A 23,846-nucleotide genomic window follows, 5' to 3' on the forward strand; every position below is an offset into this window, starting at 1 on the left:
TATCTCATGTGTAGAGAGCTCCTCCTCCTCCCTGCTATCTCATGTGTAGAGCGCTCCTCCTCCTGCTATCTCATGTGTAGAGGGCTCCTCCTCCTGCTATCTCATGTGTAGTGCTCCTCCTCCTGCTATCTCATGTGTAAAGGGCTCCTCCTCCTCCTGCTATCTGATGTGTAGAGCGCTCCTCCTCCCGCTATCTCATGTGTAGAGCGCTCCTCCTCCTCCCACTATATCGTATGTAGAGCGCTCCTCCTCCTGCTATATCGTATGTAGAGCGCTCCTTTTCCTGCTATCTCATGTGTAGAGCGCTCCTCCTCCTGCTATCTCATGTGTAGAGGGCTCCTCCTCCTGCTATCTCATGTGTAGAGGGCTCCTCCTCCTGCTATCTCATGTGTAGAGGGCTCCTCCTCCTGCTATCTCATGTGTAGAGGGCTCCTCCTCCTGCTATCTCATGTGTAGAGGGCTCCTCCTCCTGCTCTCTCATGTGTAGAGGGCTCCTCCTCCTGCTATCTCATGTGTAGAGTGCTCCTCCTCCTGCTATCTCATGTGTAGAGGGCTCCTCCTCCTGCTATCTCATGTGTAGAGGGCTCCTCCTCCTGCTATCTCATGTGTAGAGGGCTCCTCCTCCTGCTATCTCATGTGTAGAGGGCTCCTCCTCCTGCTATCTCATGTGTAGAGGGCTCCTCCTCCTGCTATCTCATGTGTAGAGGGCTCCTCCTCCTGCTATCTCATGTGTAGAGCGCTCCTCCTCCTCCTGCTATCTCATGTGTAGAGCGCTCCTCCTCCTCCTGCTATCTCATGTGTAGAGGGCTCCTCCTCCTGCTATCTCATGTGTAGAGGGCTCCTCCTCCTGCTATCTCATGTGTAGAGGGCTCCTCCTCCTGCTATCTCATGTGTAGAGCGCTCCTCCTCCTCCTGCTATCTCATGTGTAGAGGGCTCCTCCTCCTGCTATCTCATGTGTAGAGGGCTCCTCCTCCTGCTATCTCATGTGTAGAGCGCTCCTCCTCCTGCTATCTCATGTGTAGAGCGCTCCTCCTCCTCCTGCTATCTCATGTGTAGTGCTCCTCCTCCTCCTATCTCATGTGTAGTGCTCCTCCTCCTCCTATCTCATGTGTAGAGGGCTCCTCCTCCTGCTATCTCATGTGTAGAGGGCTCCTCCTCCTGCTATCTCATGTGTAGAGGGCTCCTCCTCCTGCTATCTCATGTGTAGAGGGCTCCTCCTCCTGCTATCTCATGTGTAGAGGGCTCCTCCTCCTGCTATCTCATGTGTAGAGGGCTCCTCCTCCTGCTATCTCATGTGTAGAGGGCTCCTCCTCCTGCTATCTCATGTGTAGAGCGCTCCTCCTCCTGCTATCTCATGTGTAGAGGGCTCCTCCTCCTCCTGCTATCTCATGTGTAAAGCGCTCCTCCTCCTGCTATCTCATGTGTAGAGCGCTCCTCCTCCTGCTATCTCATGTGTAGAGCGCTCCTCCTCCTGCTATCTCATGTGTAGAGGGCTCCTCCTCCTGCTATCTCATGTGTAGAGCGCTCCTCCTCCTCCTGCTATCTCATGTGTAGTGCTCCTCCTCCTGCTATCTCATGTGTAGTGCTCCTCCTCCTGCTATCTCATGTGTAGAGCGCTCCTCCTCCTCCTGCTATCTCATGTGTAGAGCGCTCCTCCTCCTGCTATCTCATGTGTAGAGCGCTCCTCCTCCTGCTATCTCATGTGTAGAGGGCTCCTCCTCCTGCTATCTCATGTGTAGTGCTCCTCCTCCTGCTATCTCATGTGTAGTGCTCCTCCTCCTGCTATCTCATGTGTAGTGCTCCTCCTCCTGCTATCTCATGTGTAGAGCGCTCCTCCTCCTCCTGCTATCTCATGTGTAGAGCGCTCCTCCTCCTGCTATCTCATGTGTAGAGCGCTCCTCCTCCTGCTATCTCATGTGTAGTGCTCCTCCTCCTGCTATCTCATGTGTAGTGCTCCTCCTCCTGCTATCTCATGTGTAGTGCTCCTCCTCCTCCCTGCTATCTCATGTGTAGTGCTCCTCCTCCTCCTGCTATCTCATGTGAGGAGGGCTCCTCCTGCTATCTCATGTGTAGTGCTCCTCCTCCTGCTATCTCATGTGTAGAGGGCTCCTCCTCCTGCTATCTCATGTGTAGAGCTCTCCTCCTCCTGCTATCTCATGTGAGGAGGGCTCCTCCTGCTATCTCATGTGTAGTGCTCCTCCTCCTGCTATCTCATGTGTAGAGGGCTCCTCCTCCTGCTATCTCATGTGTAGAGCGCTCCTCCTCCTGCTATCTCATGTGTAGAGGGCTCCTCCTCCTGCTATCTCATGTGTAGAGCGCTCCTCCTCCTGCTATCTCATGTGTAGAGTGCTCCTCCTCCTGCTATCTCATGTGTAGAGCGCTCCTCCTCCTGCTATCTCATGTGTAGAGCGCTCCTCCTCCTGCTATCTCATGTGTAGTGCTCCTCCTCCTGCTATCTCATGTGTAGAGCGCTCCTCCTCCTCCTGCTATCTCATGTGAGGAGGGCTCCTCCTCCTGCTATCTCATGTGTAGTGCTCCTCCTCCCGCTATCTCATGTGTAGAGCGCTCCTCCTCCTCCTGCTATCTCATGTGAGGAGGGCTCCTCCTGCTATCTCATGTGTAGTGCTCCTCCTCCTGCTATCTCATGTGTAGAGGGCTCCTCCTCCTGCTATCTCATGTGTAGAGCGCTCCTCCTCCTGCTATCTCATGTGTAGAGGGCTCCTCCTCCTGCTATCTCATGTGTAGAGCGCTCCTCCTCCTGCTATCTCATGTGTAGAGCGCTCCTCCTCCTCCTGCTATCTCATGTGTAGAGCGCTCCTCCTCCCGCTATCTCATGTGTAGAGGGCTCCTCCTCCCGCTATCTCATGTGTAGAGCGCTCCTCCTCCTCCTGCTATCTCATGTGTAGAGGGCTCCTCCTCCTCCTGCTATCTCATGTGTAGAGGGCTCCTCCTCCTGCTATCTCATGTGTAGAGCGCTCCTCCTCCTGCTATCTCATGTGTAGAGCGCTCCTCCTCCTGCTATCTCATGTGTAGAGCGCTCCTCCTCCTGCTATCTCATGTGTAGAGCGCTCCTCCTCCTGCTATCTCATGTGTAGAGCGCTCCTCCTCCTCCTGCTATCTCATGTGTAGAGCGCTCCTCCTCCTGCTATCTCATGTGTAGAGCGCTCCTCCTCCTCCTGCTATCTCATGTGTAGAGCGCTCCTCCTCCTGCTATCTCATGTGTAGAGCGCTCCTCCTCCTCCCGCTATCTCATGTGTAGAGCGCTCCTCCTCCTCCTGCTATCTCATGTGTAGAGGGCTCCTCCTCCTCCTGCTATCTCATGTGTAGAGGGCTCCTCCTCCTGCTATCTCATGTGTAGAGCGCTCCTCCTCCTCCCGCTATGTCGTATGTAGAGCGCTCCTCCTCCCGCTATGTCGTATGTAGAGCGCTCCTCCTCCCGCTATGTCGTATGTAGAGCGCTCCTCCTCCCGCTATCTCGTATGTAGAGCGCTCCTCCTCCCGCTATCTCGTATGTAGATCGCTCCTCCTGTGACAGTGGTGTTCATACGTCCTGCACAGGATACATTGATTTTTCAGGTTTTAGCTGGTTTCTATGGAATATCTCGATGCTGCTGTGACCTATTATATGTGGTTTTGTCAGAAAACAATTTTGCATTCTCTCCCTGTAATATATTTTTAGCTTTTGAAGCAGTTTTTGGCTGAAATTATTGCAACAATCTGGGAATTGAAAGCACAACTAAATATTGTACAGCTTCAGATCCAAAATTAGCCAATCACAGATGAGGTTGTTGTGACCAATCATAGCCTGGATATGGAAGCCAATCACATTCCCTCACATCTGCTGCTTGGTTTTATCTGTAGGTCTATGGAGTGAGTGATACTGTACAGCTTTATGATGGAGCCTTCAGATTGTTGTCAGCGGAGGGTCGTGTGCGAGTTGTGGTGCTACATGAGGAGGGTTACACTGGCCCCAGATCGCAGGGAAGGGCGGCTGTAATCAGAGGACAGGGGTAAGAATTGTGCAGAGACATAAGCAGCTGGGAATTACCCAGCACAGGCCCAGATCAGGGAGGATAGATCCTGATCAGAACATCCCTCGCCAATGGAAAGCTCCGCTCTCCTCCGCCTCTGCGAGAATGGCAAGAAAAGGGCAATATTGAGGCAGCAACATCCACTGTTAGGAGGAGATGTTTGGAAGCAGGATTGAGGGGTGCAAGGCCCGGAAGAAGCCATTGATGACAGTCTTAGGGCTGTATGGCCGCCAATGGTGTTGGAAGGCTTCATATTGTGGAGGGTTAATGCATCTTTAATAAGAAAATGCTGCCTTCTGCTCCACACCTGTATCGGGATTATATCCTCCAGGATGATAACGCTCCTTGTCACACAGCTAAGACAGTAACGGAAAAAAAAGAACAAGGTGGCTACTACTGACCGGCCAGCCCAGTCCCCAGACCTCAATCCAATGGAAAATGTGTGGCACAAGGTATCAATAGAGATATCTAAAATACAGCCAAGGACCAAGAGAGAGGAGGCTCCGATACAGGCCTGGAACCTCATCATCACTGGTGACATCTGCAGAAGCTTCACTCAATGCCACAGAGATGCAAAGGCCAATAAAGGATTAGAAGCTAAAGAGGCCCTCACAAGCCCAGACTCTGAATTACATATAAAATAATACAGCTTAAAAAGTAACATGTAAGCCTGTGTGACCTTGCATTGGAAGGTAATGAACTTAGAAGCCTGTTCACATTCTACACACTGCACTGGTGTAGGTATGGTTATAAAAGAATATAAAAAATGCACATATCATAACAATGTATACACGTGGGACATTCAAAAAGGAGTGGCATCCAATGCGGGAAACAAAAACGTGTTCCACCAGCTTCACTGCAGAGATGCAGAAGTGTGACATATAGAGTTTTCTTTATGCCTGTGCAGGACCTATGAACACCACTGTATATCATGTGTAGAGTGCTCCTCCTCCCGCAGTATGTAGAGCGCTCCTCCTCCTCCCGCAGTATGTAGAGCGCTCCTCCTCCCGCTGTATGTAGAGCGCTCCTCCTCCCGCTGTATGTAGAGCGCTCCTCCTCCCGCTATATGTAGAGCGTTCCTCCTCCCGCTATATGTAGAGCGTTCCTCCTCCTCCTCCCGCTATATGTAGAGCACTCCTCCTCCTCCTATATGTAGAGCGCTCCTCCTCCCGCTGTATGTAGAGCCCTCCTCCTCCTCCTCCCGCAATATGTAGAGCGCTCCTCCTCCTCCCGCAATATGTAGAACGCTCATCCTCCTCCCGCAATATGTAGAGCGCTCCTCCTCCCACTGTATGTAGAGCGCTCCTCCTCCCGCTGTATGTAGAGCGCTCCTCCTCCTCCCGCTATATGTAGAGCGCTCCTCCTCCTCCCGCTGTATGTAGAGCGCTCCTCCTCCTCCCGCTATATGTAGAGCGTTCCTCCTCCTCCCGCTATATGTAGAGCGCTCCTCCTCCTCCTATATGTAGAGCGCTCCTCCTTCTCCCGCTATATGTAGAGCGCTCCTCCTCCTCCCGCAATATGTAGAGCGCTCCTCCTCCCGCAATATGTAGAGCGCTCCTCCTCCTCCCGCTGTATGTAGAGCGCTCCTCCTCCTCCCGCTGTATGTAGAGCGCTCCTCTTCCTCCCGCTGTATGTAGAGCGCTCCTCCTCCTCCCGCTGTATGTAGAGCGCTCCTCCTCCTCACGCTGTATGTAGAGCGCTCCTCCTCCTCCCGCTATATGTAGAGCGCTCCTCCTCCCGCTGTATGTAGAGCGCTCCTCCTCCCGCTGTATGTAGAGCGCTCCGCCCTCATGCCTCCATATGCCTGGCCTCGCATGGTTGTGTGTTGCGCTCTCCTGCGGTGTTCACCTTGTGACGTTGCTCTGTGCTCATTGGTCGTCTGATATAGACGGGGAGGGGGGCGCGGATTAGTTTTTGGGTTGCCATGATGGGAGATGAGGAGGGACAGCTCTGTGCTCCCATTTGTGCCCATAACACTTCCTGTGTTTCTGCTTGTGCAGCACAGCATGTCCCTATGGAAATGCTACGCTTCTAGAGCAGGAAGTGTTGTCATGGGGAATCGGGCAAGAAAGACTTGTGCTGGAAACTGCAGACGCCTAGTCCCAGCCACGGCTCGGTCTTGTTTGTTCTGCACGTATCTGGTTCCTCTGTGCTGCTGTGGGGGGGTCTGAGGTCCGGGAGGGTCTGCATGCGAAAGTCCTGGTGCATGGGCTCTGCTCCCAACATCTGGGGCCCGTCCATAGGAGCGTGCAGTGCGTACACACTGGGGGCCCCGACCCAGAAGCGTGCATTGCGTACACACCGAGGGCCCCGACCATAGGAGCTTACAGTCCGTACATACCAGGGGCCCCGACCCAGGAGCGTGCAGTCCGTACACACAGGGGCCCCGACCATAGGAGCGTGCAGTCCGTACACACCGGGGGCCCCGACCATAGGAGCGTGCAGTGCGTACACACCGGGGGCCCCGACCATAGGAGCGTGCAGTGCGTACACACCGGGGGGCCCCGACCATAGGAGCGTGCAGTGCGTACACACCGGGGGGCCCCGACCATAGGAGCGTGCAGTGCGTACACACCGGGGGCCCCGACCATAGGAGCGTGCAGTGCGTACACACCGGGGGCCCCGACCATAGGAGCGTGCAGTGCGTACACACCGGGGGCCCCGACCATAGGAGCGTGCAGTGCGTACACACCGGGGGCCCCGACCATAGGAGCGTGCAGTGCGTACACACCGGGGGCCCCGACCATAGGAGCGTGCAGTGCGTACACACCGGGGGCCCCGACCATAGGAGCGTGCAGTGCGTACACACCGGGGGCCCCGACCATAGGAGCGTGCAGTGCGTACACACCGGGGGCCCCGACCATAGGAGCGTGCAGTGCGTACACACCGGGGGCCCCGACCATAGGAGCGTGCAGTGCGTACACACCGGGGGCCCCGACCATAGGAGCGTGCAGTGCGTACACACCGGGGGCCCCGGCCATAGGAGCGTGCAGTGCGTACACACCGGGGGCCCGACCATAGGAACGTGCAGTGCGTACACACCGGGGGCCCCGACCATAGGAGCGTGCAGTGCGTACACACCGGGGGCCCCGACCATAGGAGCGTGCAGTGCGTACACACCGGGGGCCCCGACCATGGGAGCTTGCAGTGCGTACACACCGGGGGCCCCGACCATAGGAGCGTGCAGTGCGTACACACCGGAGCCCCGACCATAGGAGCGTGCAGTGCGTACACACCGGGGGCCCCGACCATAGGAGCGTGCAGTGCGTACACACCGGGGGCCCCGACCATGGGAGCTTGCAGTGCGTACAGATCAAGAGCCCGGCCCCAGGGGCGTTCAGTCCGTACACAATGAGGGCTTAGACCAGGGGATCCTGTGGTCTGTACACACCGGGGTCCAAGGAGCTTGCGGTCCACTGTGGTGGATGATGGGGTCTTCATTCGCTCCAGTGTGCCCCGCTGCCCCCCATGTTCACCCCTTCAGCCTCGGCCTTGACTGTGTTGCTAACTGTGGGGTTTCCTTCACAGATGACTCAAGACGAGTGCAGGACGGCGACGTATAAACACCGGAGTGAGGAGCTGGACATCGACGTGAGTAGCCACCAGCCACGTACTGACCACTACCCTCCACTGGGTATAGTAGTGCCACGTACTGACCACTACCCTCTACTAGGTATCTTAGTGCCACGTACTGACTACTACCCTCCACTGGGTATAGCACTGCCACATACTGATCACTACCCTCCGCTGGGTATCGTAGTGCCACGTACTGACTACTACCCTCCACTGGGTATAGCACTGCCACATACTGATCACTACCCTCCACTGGGTATGGTAGTGCCACGTACTGACTACTACCCTCATCATCTCTTACTAGGCTTATGCTGCTCATTAGAATAGGCCGTTAGGTTTCCGTAGTGTTACCACTATTGTAGTGTAAAAACTGCAGAGTGCTGTGACCGAGGATGAACGGCAGCACCGTGTGCAGAACCCGGCGGCGTCACTGGCTACCGGTGTCTGCTGAGCTCTGCATAACCCTGTCCACACCACTGATTGACAGATCTGTGTGCTGTGCATAGACAGCAAGCTGCCAATCAGCCATAATAGGTGTGAGTAGTGATCGCTGCCGATAATGTGCTCCTCCTAATCCTTGAAGAACTACTACAACCCCTGAGAGAAGCTGGAGACTAGTGCGAGCATCCCCTATACAACCCCTGAGAGAAGCTGGAGACTAGAGCGAGCGTCCCCTATACAACCTCTGAGAAAAGCTGGAGACTAGTGCGAGCTTCCCATATACAACCCCTGAGAGAAGCTGGAGACTAGAGCGAGCGTCCCCTATACAACCCCTGAGAGAAGCTGGAGACTAATGCGAGTGTCCCCTATACAACCCCTGAGAGAAGCTGGAGACTAGTGCGAGCGTCCCCTATACAACCCCTGAGAAAAGCTGGAGACTAGTGTGAGCTTCCCCTATACAACCCCTGAGAAAAGCTGGAGACTAGTGCGAGCGTCCCCTATACAACCTCTGAGAAAAGCTGGAGACTAGTGTGAGCGTCCCCTATACAACCCCTGAGAGAAGCTGGAGACTAGAGCGAGCGTCCCCTATACAACCTCTGAGAAAAGCTGGAGACTAGTGTGAGCTTCCCCTATACAACCCCTGAGAAAAGCTGGAGACTAGGGTGAGCGTCCCCTATACAACCCCTGAGAAAAGCTGGAGACTAGGGTGAGCGTCCCCTATACAACCCCTGAGAGAAGCTGGAGACTAGGGTGAGCGTCCCCTATACAACCCCTGAGAAAAGCTGGAGACTAGGGGGAGCGTCCCCTATACAACCCCTGAGAGAAGCTGGAGACTAGGGGGAGCGTCCCCTATACAACCCCTGAGAGAAGCTGGAGACTAGGGGGAGCGTCCCCTATACAACCCCTGAGAGAAGCTGGAGACTAGGGGGAGCGTCCCCTATACAACCCCTGAGAGAAGCTGGAGACTAGGGTGAGCGTCCCCTATACAACCTCTGAGAAAAGCTGGAGACTAGTGCGAGCTTCCCATATACAACCCCTGAGAGAAGCTGGAGACTAGAGCGAGCGTCCCCTATACAACCCCTGAGAGAAGCTGGAGACTAGTGCGAGCGTCCCCTATACAACCCCTGAGAAAAGCTGGAGACTAGTGCGAGCGTCCCCTATACAACCCCTGAGAGAAGCTGGATACTAGTGCGAGCGTCTCCTTTACAACCCCTGAGAGAAGCTGGAGACTAGTGTGAGCGTCCCATATACAACCCCTGAGAGAAGCTGGAGACTAGTGCGAGCTTCCCATATACAACCCCTGAGAGAAGCTGGAGACTAATGCGAGTGTCCCCTATACAACCCCTGAGAGAAGCTGGAGACTAGTGCGAGCGTCCCCTATACAACCCCTGAGAAAAGCTGGAGACTAGGGGGAGCGTCCCCTATACAACCCCTGAGAAAAGCTGGAGACTAGGGGGAGCGTCCCCTATACAACCCCTGAGAGAAGCTGGAGACTAGGGGGAGCGTCCCCTATACAACCCCTGAGAGAAGCTGGAGACTAGTGCGAGCGTCCCCTATACAACCCCTGAGAAAAGCTGGAGACTAGGGTGAGCGTCCCCTATACAACCCCTGAGAGAAGCTGGAGCCTAGTGCGAGCGTCCCCTATACAACCCCTGAGAGAAGCTGGAGACTAGTGCGAGCGTCCCCTATACAACCCCTGAGAGAAGCTGGAGACTAGTGTGAGCAGCCCCTATACAACCCCTGAGAGAAGCTGGAGACTAGTGCGAGCGTCCCCTATACAACCCCTGAGAGCAGCTGGAGACTAGTGTGAGCATCCCCTATAAAACCCCTGAGAAAAGCTGGAGACTAGGGTGAGCGTCCCCTATACAACCCCTGAGAGAAGCTGGAGACTAGTGCGAGCGTCCCCTATACAACCCCTGAGAGAAGCTGGCGACTAGGGTGAGCGTCCCCTATACAACCCCTGAGAAAAGCTGGAGACTAGTGTGAGCGTCCCCTATACAACCCCTGAGAGAAGCTGGAGACTAGTGCGAGCGTCCCCTATACAACCCCTGAGAGAAGCTGGCGACTAGGGTGAGCGTCCCCTATACAACCCCTGAGAAAAGCTGGAGACTAGTGTGAGCGTCCCCTATACAACCCCTGAGAAAAGCTGGAGACTAGGGGGAGCGTCCCCTATACAACCCCTGAGAGAAGCTGGAGACTATTGTGAGCGTCCCCTATACAACCCCTGAGAAAAGCTGGAGACTAGTGCGAGCGTCCCCTATACAACCCCTGAGAGAAGCTGGAGACTAGGGTGAGCGTCCCCTATACGACCCCTGAGAAAAGCTGGAGACTAGTGCGAGCGTCCCCCTATACAACCCCTGAGAGAAGCTGGAGACTAGTGTGAGCATCCCCTATAAAACCCCTGAGAAAAGCTGGAGACTAGGGTGAGCGTCCCCTATACAACCCCTGAGAGAAGCTGGAGACTAGTGTGTGAGCATCCCCTATAAAACCCCTGAGAAAAGCTGGAGACTAGTGCGAGCGTCCCCTATACAACCCCTGAGAGAAGCTGGAGACTAGTGCGAGCGTCCCCTATACAACCCCTGAGAGAAGCTGGCGACTAGGGTGAGCGTCCCCTATACAACCCCTGAGAAAAGCTGGAGACTAGTGTGAGCGTCCCCTATACAACCCCTGAGAGAAGCTGGAGACTAGTGTGAGCGTCCCCTATACAACCCCTGAGAGAAGCTGGAGACTAGTGTGAGCGTCCCCTATACAACCCCTGAGAAAAGCTGGAGACTAGTGCGAGCGTCCCCTATACAACCCCTGAGAGAAGCTGGAGACTAGGGTGAGCGTCCCCTATACAACCCCTGAGAAAAGCTGGAGACTAGGGTGAGCGTCCCCTATACAACCCCTGAGAAAAGCTGGAGACTAGTGCGAGCGTCCCCTATACAACCCCTGAGAGAAGCTGGAGACTAGTGCGAGCGTCCCCTATACAACCCCTGAGAAAAGCTGGAGACTAGTGTGAGCGTCCCCTATACAACCCCTGAGAAAAGCTGGAGACTAGTGCGAGCGTCCCCTATACAACCCCTGAGAGAAGCTGGAGACTAGTGCGAGCGTCCCCTATACAACCCCTGAGAGAAGCTGGAGACTAGGGTGAGCGTCCCCTATGCAGGGTCCATAGTGACCAGTGGAGGCGGCAGCAGAGCTGAATCCTGACAGTATACATTGCTGTGCTGTATGGCATTGCATTACACCAGCGATCACACCAGAAAATGTGAACGTCCCATATAGGGACCAAGTATAAAAAAAGTACAAAAAACCTGCAAAATGTAAAAAATATATATATATTTATATAATAAGAAAAATAAAAAAGTACACCTATTTGGTATCACCGCATCCAGCCCGACCCGATCTATAAAAGAATAAACCAGCGCTGTGGCCAAACGGTGATCAACATGAAAAAAATCACAAAGTGAGAATTAAAAAAAGATCCTAACGCGTTATGTGCCCAAAAACGGAGCAAAAAAAAGTCACCTCGTCCCGCAAAAGAGAAGCCCTCACATGGCTCTCCAAGCACGGCATCCGCTAACCATTCCAGACAATTGTGCGCTCTGATATTCACATGGCGCTCCTTCCCTTCCGAGCTGGAGACTAGTGCGAGCGTCCCCTATACAACCCCTGAGAGAAGCTGGAGACTAGTGTGAGCGTCCCCTATACAACTCCTGAGAAAAGCTGGAGACTAGTGCGAGCGTCCCCTATACAACCCCTGAGAAAAGCTGGAGACTAGTGCGAGCGTCCCCTATACAACCCCTGAGAGAAGCTGGAGACTAGTGCGAGCGTCCCCTATAAAACCCCTGAGAAAAGCTGGAGACTAGTGCGAGCGTCCCCTATACAACCCCTGAGAGAAGCTGGAGACTAGTGCGAGCGTCCCCTATACAACCCCTGAGAGAAGCTGGAGACTAGTGCGAGCGTCCCCTATACAACCCCTGAGAAAAGCTGGAGACTAGTGCGAGCGTCCCCTATACAACCCCTGAGAAAAGCTGGAGACTAGTGTGAGCGTCCCCTATACAACCCCTGAGAGAAGCTGGAGACTAGTGTGAGCGTCCCCTATACAACTCCTGAGAAAAGCTGGAGACTAGTGTGAGCGTCCCCTATACAACCCCTGAGAAAAGCTGGAGACTAGTGCGAGCGTCCCCTATACAACCCCTGAGAGAAGCTGGAGACTAGTGCGAGCGTCCCCTATAAAACCCCTGAGAAAAGCTGGAGACTAGTGCGAGCGTCCCCTATACAACCCCTGAGAGAAGCTGGAGACTAGTGCGAGCGTCCCCTATACAACCCCTGAGAGAAGCTGGAGACTAGGGTGAGCGTCCCCTATACAACCCCTGAGAGAAGCTGGAGACTAGTGCGAGCGTCCCCTATACAACCCCTGAGAGAAGCTGGAGACTAGTGTGAGCGTCCCCTATGCAACCCCTGAGAGAAGCTGGAGACTAGTGTGAGCGTCCCCTATACAACCCCTGAGAAAAGCTGGAGACTAGTGCGAGCGTCCCCTATACAACCCCTGTGAGAAGCTGGAGACTAGTGCGAGCGTCCCCTATACAACCCCTGAGAGAAGCTGGAGACTAGTGCGAGCGTCCCCTATACAACCCCTGTGAGAAGCTGGAGACTAGTGCGAGCGTCCCCTATACAACCCCTGAGAAAAGCTGGAGACTAGGGTGAGCGTCCCCTATACAACCCCTGAGAAAAGCTGGAGATTAGTGTGAGCGTCCCCTATACAACCCCTGAGAGAAGCTGGAGACTAGTGCGAGCGTCCCCTATACAACCCCTGAGAGAAGCTGGAGACTAGTGTGAGCGTCCCCTATACAACCCCTGAGAAAAGCTGGAGACTAGGGTGAGCGTCCCCTATGCAGGGTCCATAGTGACCAGTGGAGGCGGCATCAGAGCTGAATCTTGACAGTATACATTGCTGTGCTGTATGGCATTGCATTACACCAGCGATCACACCAGAAAATGTGAACGTCCCATATAGGGACCAAGTATAAAAAAAAAAGTACAAAAAACCTGCAAAATGTAAAAAAAAAAATTTATATAATAAGAAAAATAAAAAAGTACACCTATTTGGTATCACCGCATCCAGCCCGACCCGATCTATAAAAGAATAAACCAGCGCTGTGGCCAAACGGTGATCAACATGAAAAAAATCACAAAGTGAGAATTAAAAAAAGATCCTAACGCGTTATGTGCCCAAAAACGGAGCAAAAAAAAGTCACCTCGTCCCGCAAAAGAGAAGCCCTCACATGGCTCTCCAAGCACGGCATCCGCTAACCATTCCAGACAATTGTGCGCTCTGATATTCACATGGCGCTCCTTCCCTTCTGAGCCCGGCCGTGCGCCCAAACAGCAGATTGCCACCACATGTGCGGTATCTCTGCACTCAGGAGAAATTGCACAATAACGTCTATGGAGCATTTTCTCCTCTTACTCTTGTGAAAATACAAAATTTGAGGCTAAAGTAACATTTTTTTGGGAAATAGTAAAATTTTCATTTCTTCCCTCCACATTGCTTTGGTTTCTATGAAGCATCTAATGGGTTAATAAATTTGTTTAATGTGGTTTTGAGCAGATTGAGAGGTGCAGTTTTCAGATTGGGGTCACTTTTGGGTATTTTCTGTCACCTCGGCCGCTCTCATTTCACATGTGATGCGGTCCCTAAAAAATGGTTTTGTAAATTTTTACTGGAAAAATGAGAAATTACTGATGAACTTTGACCCCTTCTAACATCATAACAAAGACCGTTATGTTTCACAAATTGCGCTGAGGTAAAGTGACGAGCGGGGAGGGGGATTTAGTAATTATTTTATGTAACATAACTTTTTGGTTTACGGGCATAAAAATGAAGTTTCAAAATTGCAAACATTTCCGATATTTTCACAAATAAACGTATAAGATATCGTCTTAATTTTAACCCTATCCTGAAGTACAACATGTCATGAAAACAATCTCAGGATCACCTGGATCCATTCAAGCTTTCCAGAGTACTAGCCAGTCAAAATGACACTGCTCAGAAATGAACAAATTGGACCAGACACAAAGGCAAAAACAGGGTCTGGCACAAAAGGATTAAGTAATACATTACCAGAGCTACCATCAGTACAGAAATACAGCAGCACAGCCACCCTCAATACAAGAATACAGCACCAAAGTCACCATCGGTATATGACCACAGCACCAAAATCACAATCAGTACAAGAATGCATCATTACAATTAGAATCAGTACATAAATACATCACCAGAACCATCAATGGTATGTAAACAAATCACCAAAACCACCATCAGTGCATGAATAAATCACTATCAGTACATGAACACATCACCAGACCCACTCCTAGTAGTACAGGAATACATCACCAGACCCACCACTACCGTGTTTCCCCGAAAGTAAGACAGTGTCTTACATTCTTTCTACCCACAAAAGTCCCACTATGTCTTACTTTCGGGGTATGTCTTATATTGGAAAAAAATCCCACAGCAATCGCAGCAAGTCTCCATGCAATGTACCGTATGGGGACTTGCCGCGATTGCTACACATGAGGGCACTGAGGCTGCGTGTTTTTGTATGTTGTCCGTGGTCCTGATGGACCACGGACAACATTACTGCAACATTTCTCGGTGGCCGAGCGTTCGGCTGAGCGCCCGACCGCTGGCATGTGACATCTCTCAGCTCAGCGCTCGGCCGCCGGCATGTCAGGGCACTCAGCTGAACGCTCGGCCGCCGGTGTGTCAGGGCGCTCGGCTGGGTGCCCGACCGCCGGCATGTAACGGCTCTCAGCTGGACGCTCGGCCGTCGGCATGTCAGGGCACTCAGCTGAGCGCTCGGCCGCCGGCGTGTCAGGGCGCTTGGCTAGGCGCCCGACCGCCGGCATGTGACGGCTCTCAGCTGGGCGCTCGGCCGCCGGCATGTCAGGGCGCTCAGCTGAGCGCTCGGCTAACGGCATGTCAGGGCGCTCGGCTGGGCGCCCGACCGCCGGCATGTGACGGCTCTCAGCTGAACGCTCGGCCGCCGGCATGTCAGGGCGCTCAGCTGGGCGCTCGGCCGGTACTGTAAAGAAGAACTGGGCGCTCGGCCGCCGGCATGTCAGGGCGCTCAGCTGGGCGCTCGGCCGCTGGCATGTCAGGGCGCTCGGCCGCCGGCATGTCAGGGCGCTCAGCTGGGCGCTCGGCCGGTACTGTAAAGAAGAAAAAAAAATAACACTTTGTTTACTATGTCTTACTTTCGGGGTACGTCTTACATTAGCCGACCCCCCCCCCCTCCCCCAAAAAAACCCACTACGTCTTACTATCGGAGGTGTCTTACTATCGGGGAAACACGGTAGTAGTACGGGAATAAATCACCAGACCCACCATTAGTAGTACGGGAATACATCACCAGACCCACCACTAGTGGTACGGGAATACATCCCCAGACCCACCACTAGTAGTACGGGAATACTTCACCAGACCCACCACTAGTAGTACGGGAATACATCACCAGACCCACCACTAGTAGTACGGGAATACATCACCAGACCCACCACTAGTAGTACGGGAATACATCACCAGACCCACCACTAGTAGTACTGGAATACATCACCAGACCCACCACTAGTAGTGCAGGAATACATCACCAGACCCACCACTAGTAGTACGGGAATACATCACCAGACCCACCACTAGTAGTACGGCAATACATCACCAGACCCACCACTAGTAGTACTGGAATAAATCACCAGATCCACCACTAGTAGTACAGGAATACATCACCAGACCCACCACTAGTAGTACCGGAATACATCACCAGACCCACCACTAGTAGTACGGCAATACATCACCAGACCCACCACTAGTAGTACGGCAATACATCACCAGACCCACCACTAGTAGTACTGGAATAAATCACCAGATCCACCACTAGTAGTACAGGAATACATCACCAGACCCACCACTAGTAGTACCGGAATACATCACCAGACCCACCACTAGTAGTGCAGGAATACATCACCAGACCCACCACTAGTAGTACGGGAATACATCACCAGACCCACCACTAGTAGTACAGGAATACATCACCAGACCCACCACTAGTAGTACGGCAATACATCACCAGACCCACCACTAGTAGTACGGGAATACATCACCAGACCCACCACTAGTAGTACGGGAATACATCACCAGACCCACCACTAGTAGTACGGGAATACATCACCAGACCCACCACTAGTAGTACGGGAATACATCACCAGACCCACCACTAGTAGTATGGGAATACATCACCAGACCCACCACTAGTAGTGCGGGAATACATCACCAGACCCACCACTAGTAGTACGGGAATACATCACCAGACCCACCACTAGTAGTACAGGAATACATCACCAGACCCACCACTAGTAGTACAGGAATACATCACCAGACCCACCACTAGTAGTACAGGAATACATCACCAGACCCACCACTAGTAGTACAGGAATACATCACCAGACCCACCACTAGTAGTACAGGAATACATCACCAGACCCACCACTAGTAGTGCAGGAATACATCACCAGACCCACCACTAGTAGTACGGGAATACATCACCAGACCCACCACTAGTAGTGCGGGAATACATCACCAGACCCACCACTAGTAGTACGGGAATACATCACCAGACCCACCACTAGTAGTACGGGAATACATCACCAGACCCACCACTAGTAGTACAGGAATACATCACCAGACCCACCACTAGTAGTACAGGAATACATCACCAGACCCACCACTAGTAGTACAGGAATACATCACCAGACCCACCACTAGTAGTACAGGAATACATCACCAGACCCGCCATCAGTAGTACACACCGGGCGCTGTGCACACAGTGTGTTTTCTTCGGCGCTCCATTGGGAGACCCAGACGATTGGGTGTATAGCACTGCCTCCGGAGGCCACACAAAGCATTACACTAAAAAGTGTAAGGCCCCTCCCCTTCTGGCTATACACCCCCAGTGGGATCACTGGCTCACCAGTTTTCTGCTTTGTGCGAAGGAGGTCAGACATCCACGCATAGCTCCACTGTTTAGTCAGCAGCAGCTGCTGACTATGTCGGATGGAAGAAAAGAGGGCCCATACTAGGGCCCCCAGCATGCTCCCTTCTCACCCCACTTGCGGTTTGTAAGGTTGAGGTACCCATTGCGGGTACGGAGGCGGGAGCCCACATGCTGTTTTCCTTCCCCATCCCCCTGAGGGGCTCTGAGGAAGTGGAATCTTACCGGCCTCCAAGCCCTGAGGCCGGGCTCCGTCCACAGACCCATTGAACCTGCTGGATAAGGAGCCGGGGTACCGTTCAGGGACAAGGCCCTGCAACATTCAGGTACTCTGTGTCCCCCTATGGACTGGCCGCGCACACTCCAGACTTGCTGGGTGTGCTAGTGCGCCGGGGACAGTAGCGCTGCGCGCTGGGGTTTGAGTCACTGCAGCTTGGCTGAGTGACTTTATGTGTTGGGAACTACCGCGCCGGCCGCTCCGGGAGCGGCGGCGCGGCTGGGACTTGTAGTGCGCCGGGGACTTAGCGCCGACCGTGCTTTTACGACGGCGGCGCTTATAAATCTAGTCCCCGGCTTTTGCGGCCTAGCTCCGCTTCGTTCCCGCCCCCTCCCTGTCAATCAGGGAAGGGGACAGGCGTTGTGCAATCGTCAGCGCCGAGGGCTGGAGCCTTATTTACATGCTCCAGCCCTCTCACTGGGCACAGTGGGACGCAGGTTTCCCGCTTTTTGTCTGAGCACACCCAGGGCCCGCCCCCCCTCCACAGAGACGCCGGCAGCCATTCCTGCATGCAGTCTGGCTGGGGAACGGACACAGGCTCTGGGAGAGTACTTTTTCCTGTACCAGATATATCTATATATATTGCACTGTAAGGTCGCTTCTTGGCTGTATACCCCTATTGCTCTGAGGAGACGACAACATGTCATCTGCAAAACGCAAGGGTGCCAAGACACAGGCTGTGAACGCTGCTTGTGCCGCTTGTGGGGCTAATCTACCGGCAGGTTACAATGACCCCCATTGTGTGCAATGTTCGGTCCCTGTGCCACTTCGTCAGCCAGAGCCTATGGTGGTAGTGGCCCAGGCAGAGTCGCCGGTGAACCCTGTCCCGGTGACGGGGACAGAGTTTGCTGTTTTTGCTGACAGGATGTCTGTCACTATGACAAAAATCCTAGAGACCTTGCAGGCCAGGCCAGTTACTCAATCCATGGACACTGCTGCGGCAATGTTCCCCGGTCCCCCTCAGTTGGAGTTAATCAGTGCTTCAAGGGGGGTCCCAGGCATCTCAGCCTGACGGCTCTGATTCAGATGACAGTCCCAGGCAGCCTAAGCGTGCTCGCTGGGAGAGACCCCCCCACGTCATCACGCGGATCAGGGTCTCAGCGAGAAGAGTCTCTACATGATGAGACAGAGGAGGGTGATCAGGAGTCTAATCCTGAAACCGCTCTCAATCTGGATACTCCTGATGGTGACGCCATGGTAAATGACCTTATAGCGGCCATCAATAGACTGTTGGATATTTCTCCCCCAGCCCCTTCTGCAGAAGAGGCAGCTGCACAGCAGGAGAAGTTCCATTTCAGGTATCCCAAGCCTAAACTGAGTACTTTTCTGGACCACGCTGACTTCAGAGAATCAGTCCAGAAACACCATGCCTACCCAGATAAGCGTTTCTCCAAACGTCTTAAGGATACACGTTATCCCTTTCCCCCTGACGTGGTCAAACGCTGGACCCAGTGTCCAAAGGTGGATCCCCCAATCTCCAGGCTTGCAGCTAGATCCATAGTTGCAGTGGAAGATGGGGCTTCACTTAAAGATGCCAATGACAGACAGATGGACCTTTGGTTAAAGTCTGTCTATGAAGCTATTGGCGCGTCGTTTGCTCCAGCATTCGCGGCCGTGTGGGCACTCCAAGCTATTTCAGCTGGCCTGGCACAGGTGGACTCTATCATACGTCCAGCAGTGCCGCGAGTAGCGTCCCTAACCTCGCAAATGTCTGCGTTTGCGACTTACGCTATCAACGCTGTCCTGGACTCTACAAGCCGTACCTCAATTGCGTCTGCCAACTCTGTTGTCTTGCGCAGAGCCTTGTGGTTAAAGGAATGGAAAGCGGATTCTGCTTCCAAAAAATGTTTAACCAGCTTGCCGCTATCTGTAGATAGACTGTTTGGTGAACAATTGGCTGAAATCATTAAGCAATCCAAGGGTAAGGACTCCTCCTTACCCCAGCCCAGATCAAGCAAACCTCAACAGAGGAAGTGGCAGTCGAGGTTTCGGTCCTTTCGAGGCTCCAGCAAGACCCATTTCTCCTCGTCCAAAGGGACTCAGAAGGAGCAAAGGAGCTCAGATTCCTGGCGGGCTCAGTCACGCCCCAAGAAAGCAACCGGAGGAACCGCTTCCAAGGCGGCTGCCTCATGACTTTCGGCCTCAGCCCTCCGCATCCTCGGTCGGTGGCAGGCTCTCCCGCTTTTGCGACATTTGGCTGCCACAGGTCAAAGACCGGTGGGTAGCTGACATTTTGTCTCACGGGTACAGGATAGAATTCAGTTCTCGTCCTCCGCCTCGGTTCTTCAGAACCTCCCCACATCCCGACCGAGCAGATGCCCTTCTGCAGGCGGTGTGCTCACTAAAAGCAGAAGGAGTGGTGATCCCTGTTCCTCTGCAGGAACAAGGGCAAGGTTTTTACTCCAATCTCTTCGTGGTTCCAAAAAAGGACGGCTCGTTCCGTCCTGTTCTGGACCTAAAGCTGCTCAACAAGCATGTGAACGCCAGGCGGTTCCGGATGGAATCCCTCCGCTCTGTCATTGCCTCAATGTCTCAAGGAGATTTCCTTGCATCAATAGACATCAAAGATGCTTATCTCCACGTGCCGATTGCTACAGAGCACCAACGTTTCCTACGTTTCGTGATAGGAGACGACCATCTCCAGTTCGTTGCTCTGCCATTTGGTCTGGCGACAGCCCCACGGGTTTTCACCAAGGTCATGGCGGCAGTGGTAGCAGTCTTGCATTCTCAGGGTCATTCGGTGATCCCTTACTTAGACGATCTACTTGTCAAAGCACCCTCTCAAGAGGCATGCCAACACAGCCTGAATGTTGCGCTGGAGACTCTCCAGACTTTCAGGTGGATCATCAACTTTTCAAAGTCAAACCTGGCACCGACTCAATCACTAACGTATCTTGGCATGGAGTTTCATACTCTCTCAGCGATAGTGAAGCTTCCGCTGGACAAGCAGCGGTCTCTACGGACAGGGGTGCAGTCTCTCCTTCAGGGTCAGTCGCACCCCTTAAGGCGCCTCATGCACTTCCTAGGGAAGATGGTGGCAGCAATGGAGGCAGTCCCGTTCGCGCAGTTTCATCTGCGTCCACTTCAATGGGACATTCTCCGCCAGTGGGACGGGAAGACAACTTCCCTAGACAGGAAAGTCTCCCTTTCTCAGACGGCCAAGGATTCTCTGCTATGGTGGCTCCTTCCCACCTCATTAACGCAGGGAAGATCATTCCTGCCCCCATCCTGGGCAGTGGTCACGACAGACGCGAGTCTGTCAGGGTGGGGAGCAGTTTTTCTCCACCACAGGGCTCAAGGGACGTGGACTCAGCAGGAGTCCACCCTTCAGATCAATGTTCTGGAAATCAGGGCAGTGTATCTTGCCCTATTAGCCTTCCAGCAGTGGCTGGAAGGAAAGCAGATCCGAATTCAGTCGGACAACTCCACAGCGGTGGCATACATCAACCACCAAGGAGGGACACGCAGTCGGCAAGCCTTCCAGGAAGTCAGGCGAATTCTCATGTGGGTAGAGGAAAGAGCTTCCACCATATCAGCAGTTCACATCCCGGGCGTAGAAAACTGGGAAGCAGACTTCCTCAGTCGCCAGGGCATGGACGCAGGGGAATGGTCCCTTCACCCGGACGTGTTTCAGGAAATCTGCCGCCGCTGGGGGGTGCCGGACGTCGACCTAATGGCGTCTCGGCACAACAACAAGGTCCCGACCTTCATAGCGCGGTCTCGCGATCAAAGAGCTCTGGCGGCAGACGCCTTAGTGCAAGATTGGTCGCAGTTCCGGCTCCCTTATGTGTTTCCACCTCTGGCACTCTTGCCCAGAGTGTTACGCAAGATCAGATCCGATTGCGGCCGCGTCATACTAGTCGCCCCAGACTGGCCGAGGAGGTCGTGGTACCCGGATCTGTGGCATCTCACGGTCGGCCAACCGTGGGCACTACCAGACCGTCCAGACTTACTGTCCCAAGGGCCGTTTTTCCATCGGAATTCTGCGGCCCTGAACCTGACTGTGTGGCCATTGAGTCCTGGATCCTAGCGTCTTCAGGATTATCCCAAGGGGTCGTTGCCACCATGAGACAGGCTAGGAAGTCCACTTCTGCTAAGATCTACCACAGAACGTGGAAGATTTTCTTATCCTGGTGCTCTGCACAAGGAGTATCTCCCTGGCCATTCGCGTTACCTGTCTTTCTTTCCTTCCTGCAATCTGGGTTGGAAAAGGGCTTGTCGCTCGGCTCCCTTAAAGGGCAAGTCTCGGCACTATCCGTGTTTTTTCAGAAGCGTCTAGCACGACTTTCTCAGGTGCGCACGTTCCTGCAGGGGGTTTGTCATATCGTACCACCGTACAGGCGGCCGTTAGATCCGTGGGATCTAAACAAGGTCCTTGTTACTCTCCAGAAGCCGCCCTTCGAGCCTCTGAGGGATGTGTCACTTTCTCGACTATCACAGAAAGTGGCCTTTCTGGTAGCGGTCACGTCTCTTCGGAGAGTGTCTGAACTAGCAGCGCTGTCATCCAAAGCTCCTTTCCTGGTGTTCCACCAGGACAAGGTAGTGCTGCGTCCCATTCAGGAGTTTCTCCCTAAGGTGGTATCCTCTTTTCATCTTAATCAGGATATCTCCTTGCCTTCCTTTTATCCGCATGCAGTTCATCGGTATGAAAAGGATTTACATTTGTTGGATCTGGTGAGAGCACTCAGAATCTACATTTCCCGCACGGCGCCCCTGCGCCGCTCGGATGCACTCTTTGTCCTTGTCGCTGGTAAGCGCAAAGGGTCGCAGGCTTCCAAAGCCACCCTGGCTCGATGGATCAAAGAACCAATTCTTGAAGCCTACCGTTCTGCTGGGCTTCCGGTTCCATCAGGGCTGAAGGCCCATTCTACCAGAGCCGTGGGTGCGTCCTGGGCATTACGACACCAGGCTACGGCTCAACAGGTGTGCCAGGCAGCTACCTGGTCGAGTCTGCACACTTTCACCAAACATTATCAGGTGCATACCTATGCTTCGGCGGACGCCAGCCTAGGTAGAAGAGTCCTGCAGGCGGCAGTTGCCTCCCCGTAGGGGAGGGCTGTCTTTGCAGCTCTAACATAAGGTATTTCTTTACCCACCCAGGGACAGCTTTTGGACGTCCCAATCGTCTGGGTCTCCCAATGGAGCGCCGAAGAAGAAGGGAATTTTGTTACTTACCGTAAATTCCTTTTCTTCTAGCTCCTATTGGGAGACCCAGCACCCGCCCTGTTGTCCTTCGGGATTTTTGGTTGTTTTTCGGGTACACATGTTGTTCATGTTGAACGGTTTTCAGTTCTCCGACGTTACTTCGGAGTGAATTTGTTTAAACCAGTTCTTGGCTTTCCTCCTTCTTGCTTTTGCACTAAAACTGGTGAGCCAGTGATCCCACTGGGGGTGTATAGCCAGAAGGGGAGGGGCCTTACACTTTTTAGTGTAATGCTTTGTGTGGCCTCCGGAGGCAGTACTATACACCCAATCGTCTGGGTCTCCCAATAGGAGCTAGAAGAAAAGGAATTTACGGTAAGTAACAAAATTCCCTTCTTTATCTTGTTTTTTTTACTGCACTTTTTGTCACAAAACTGTGAGCCAGTCATTATCCTAGCAAAGTCCCTGACAGTCCTGAAGTCGCTGTTCATATGCTGCTTTTTTTCCTTACAGATTGGTGCAGAAAATAATCTGCAGCTTCATTTCTTTCATCATTTTTTTTTTCTTCCTCTTCACCATTGAAAGCAAAAAAAAAACTTGTGCAAAAAAAGCTGCAAAAACGCATTAAAAAATGCACGTATTTGTGCTGCGCTTTTCCTACCAAGAGATGCAGCATTCTCTGCAACCAAATACTCAGCGTGTGCACATCGCCTCAGTGTGAATATAGCCGAAGTCTCCTGCTGCTTTATTACAAGGTTTATCCAGACTGATACATTGTAGCAAGCCCTCAGCTGCGCTAGTATTAGTATTCCCAGGCTCTGCAGAGACTGGGAAAATGGTGGGAATTGAAATACAAAGTTCAGCAGTATCTCAATATATCATAGTATGCACTGGACACCTGCGTTCTAACATCTCTCTACTTGCTGACTGCTTCCCTCTCTCCACCAACTGCAGCTTTTCTCCGCTGACTGCCTCCCTTCTTTTCTCTGTCTCTCTCTCCACTGACTACATTCCATTAATCTCCCCCTGACTCCCTCCCCACTTTCTCCCTCCCCGCTGTCTGCCGCTTTCTTCCTCCTTCTCCCACCTCCTCCCTCCCTGCTTTCGGCCTCCCTCTCCCGCCGCCTCCCTTGCTCCCTCTCCCGCCGTCTCCCTTGCTCCCTCTCCCACCGCCTCCCTCGCTCCCTCTCCCGCCGCCTCCCTCGCTCCCTCTCCCGCCGCCTCCCTCGCCGCGCCCCGCCTTACCCTCCGCGCCCGCCTCGCCCTCCGCGCCCGCTTTGCCCCTCTCGCCCTCCGCGCCCGCCTCGTCCCTCTCTCTCCCTCTTCGCCCGCCTCGTCCCTCTCTC

The 23,846-nt window shown here is 53.5% G+C and overlaps 1 protein-coding gene across 8 annotated transcripts in view; it reads left to right on the forward strand.

Moving 5' to 3' along the window:
• Window positions 1-23,846, forward strand: part of PLEKHA5 (pleckstrin homology domain containing A5) — a 163,391-nt gene that overhangs the window by 111,609 nt on the left and 27,936 nt on the right. For all 8 annotated transcript variants that reach the window (XR_012752955.1, XM_075343452.1, XM_075343453.1 and 5 more), the window contains one exon: window positions 7,561-7,623. Coding sequence is in view for 7 of the 8 variants with exons in the window: in XM_075343452.1 (XP_075199567.1) it covers window positions 7,561-7,623 (63 nt within the window). In the remaining variant the exon portion in view is untranslated. The remainder of the gene's footprint in view (window positions 1-7,560; window positions 7,624-23,846) is intronic.

This window comes from Anomaloglossus baeobatrachus, chromosome 4, assembly GCF_048569485.1.
Source record: "Anomaloglossus baeobatrachus isolate aAnoBae1 chromosome 4, aAnoBae1.hap1, whole genome shotgun sequence".
In the NCBI taxonomy this organism is placed as follows: Eukaryota; Metazoa; Chordata; class Amphibia; order Anura; family Aromobatidae; genus Anomaloglossus; species Anomaloglossus baeobatrachus.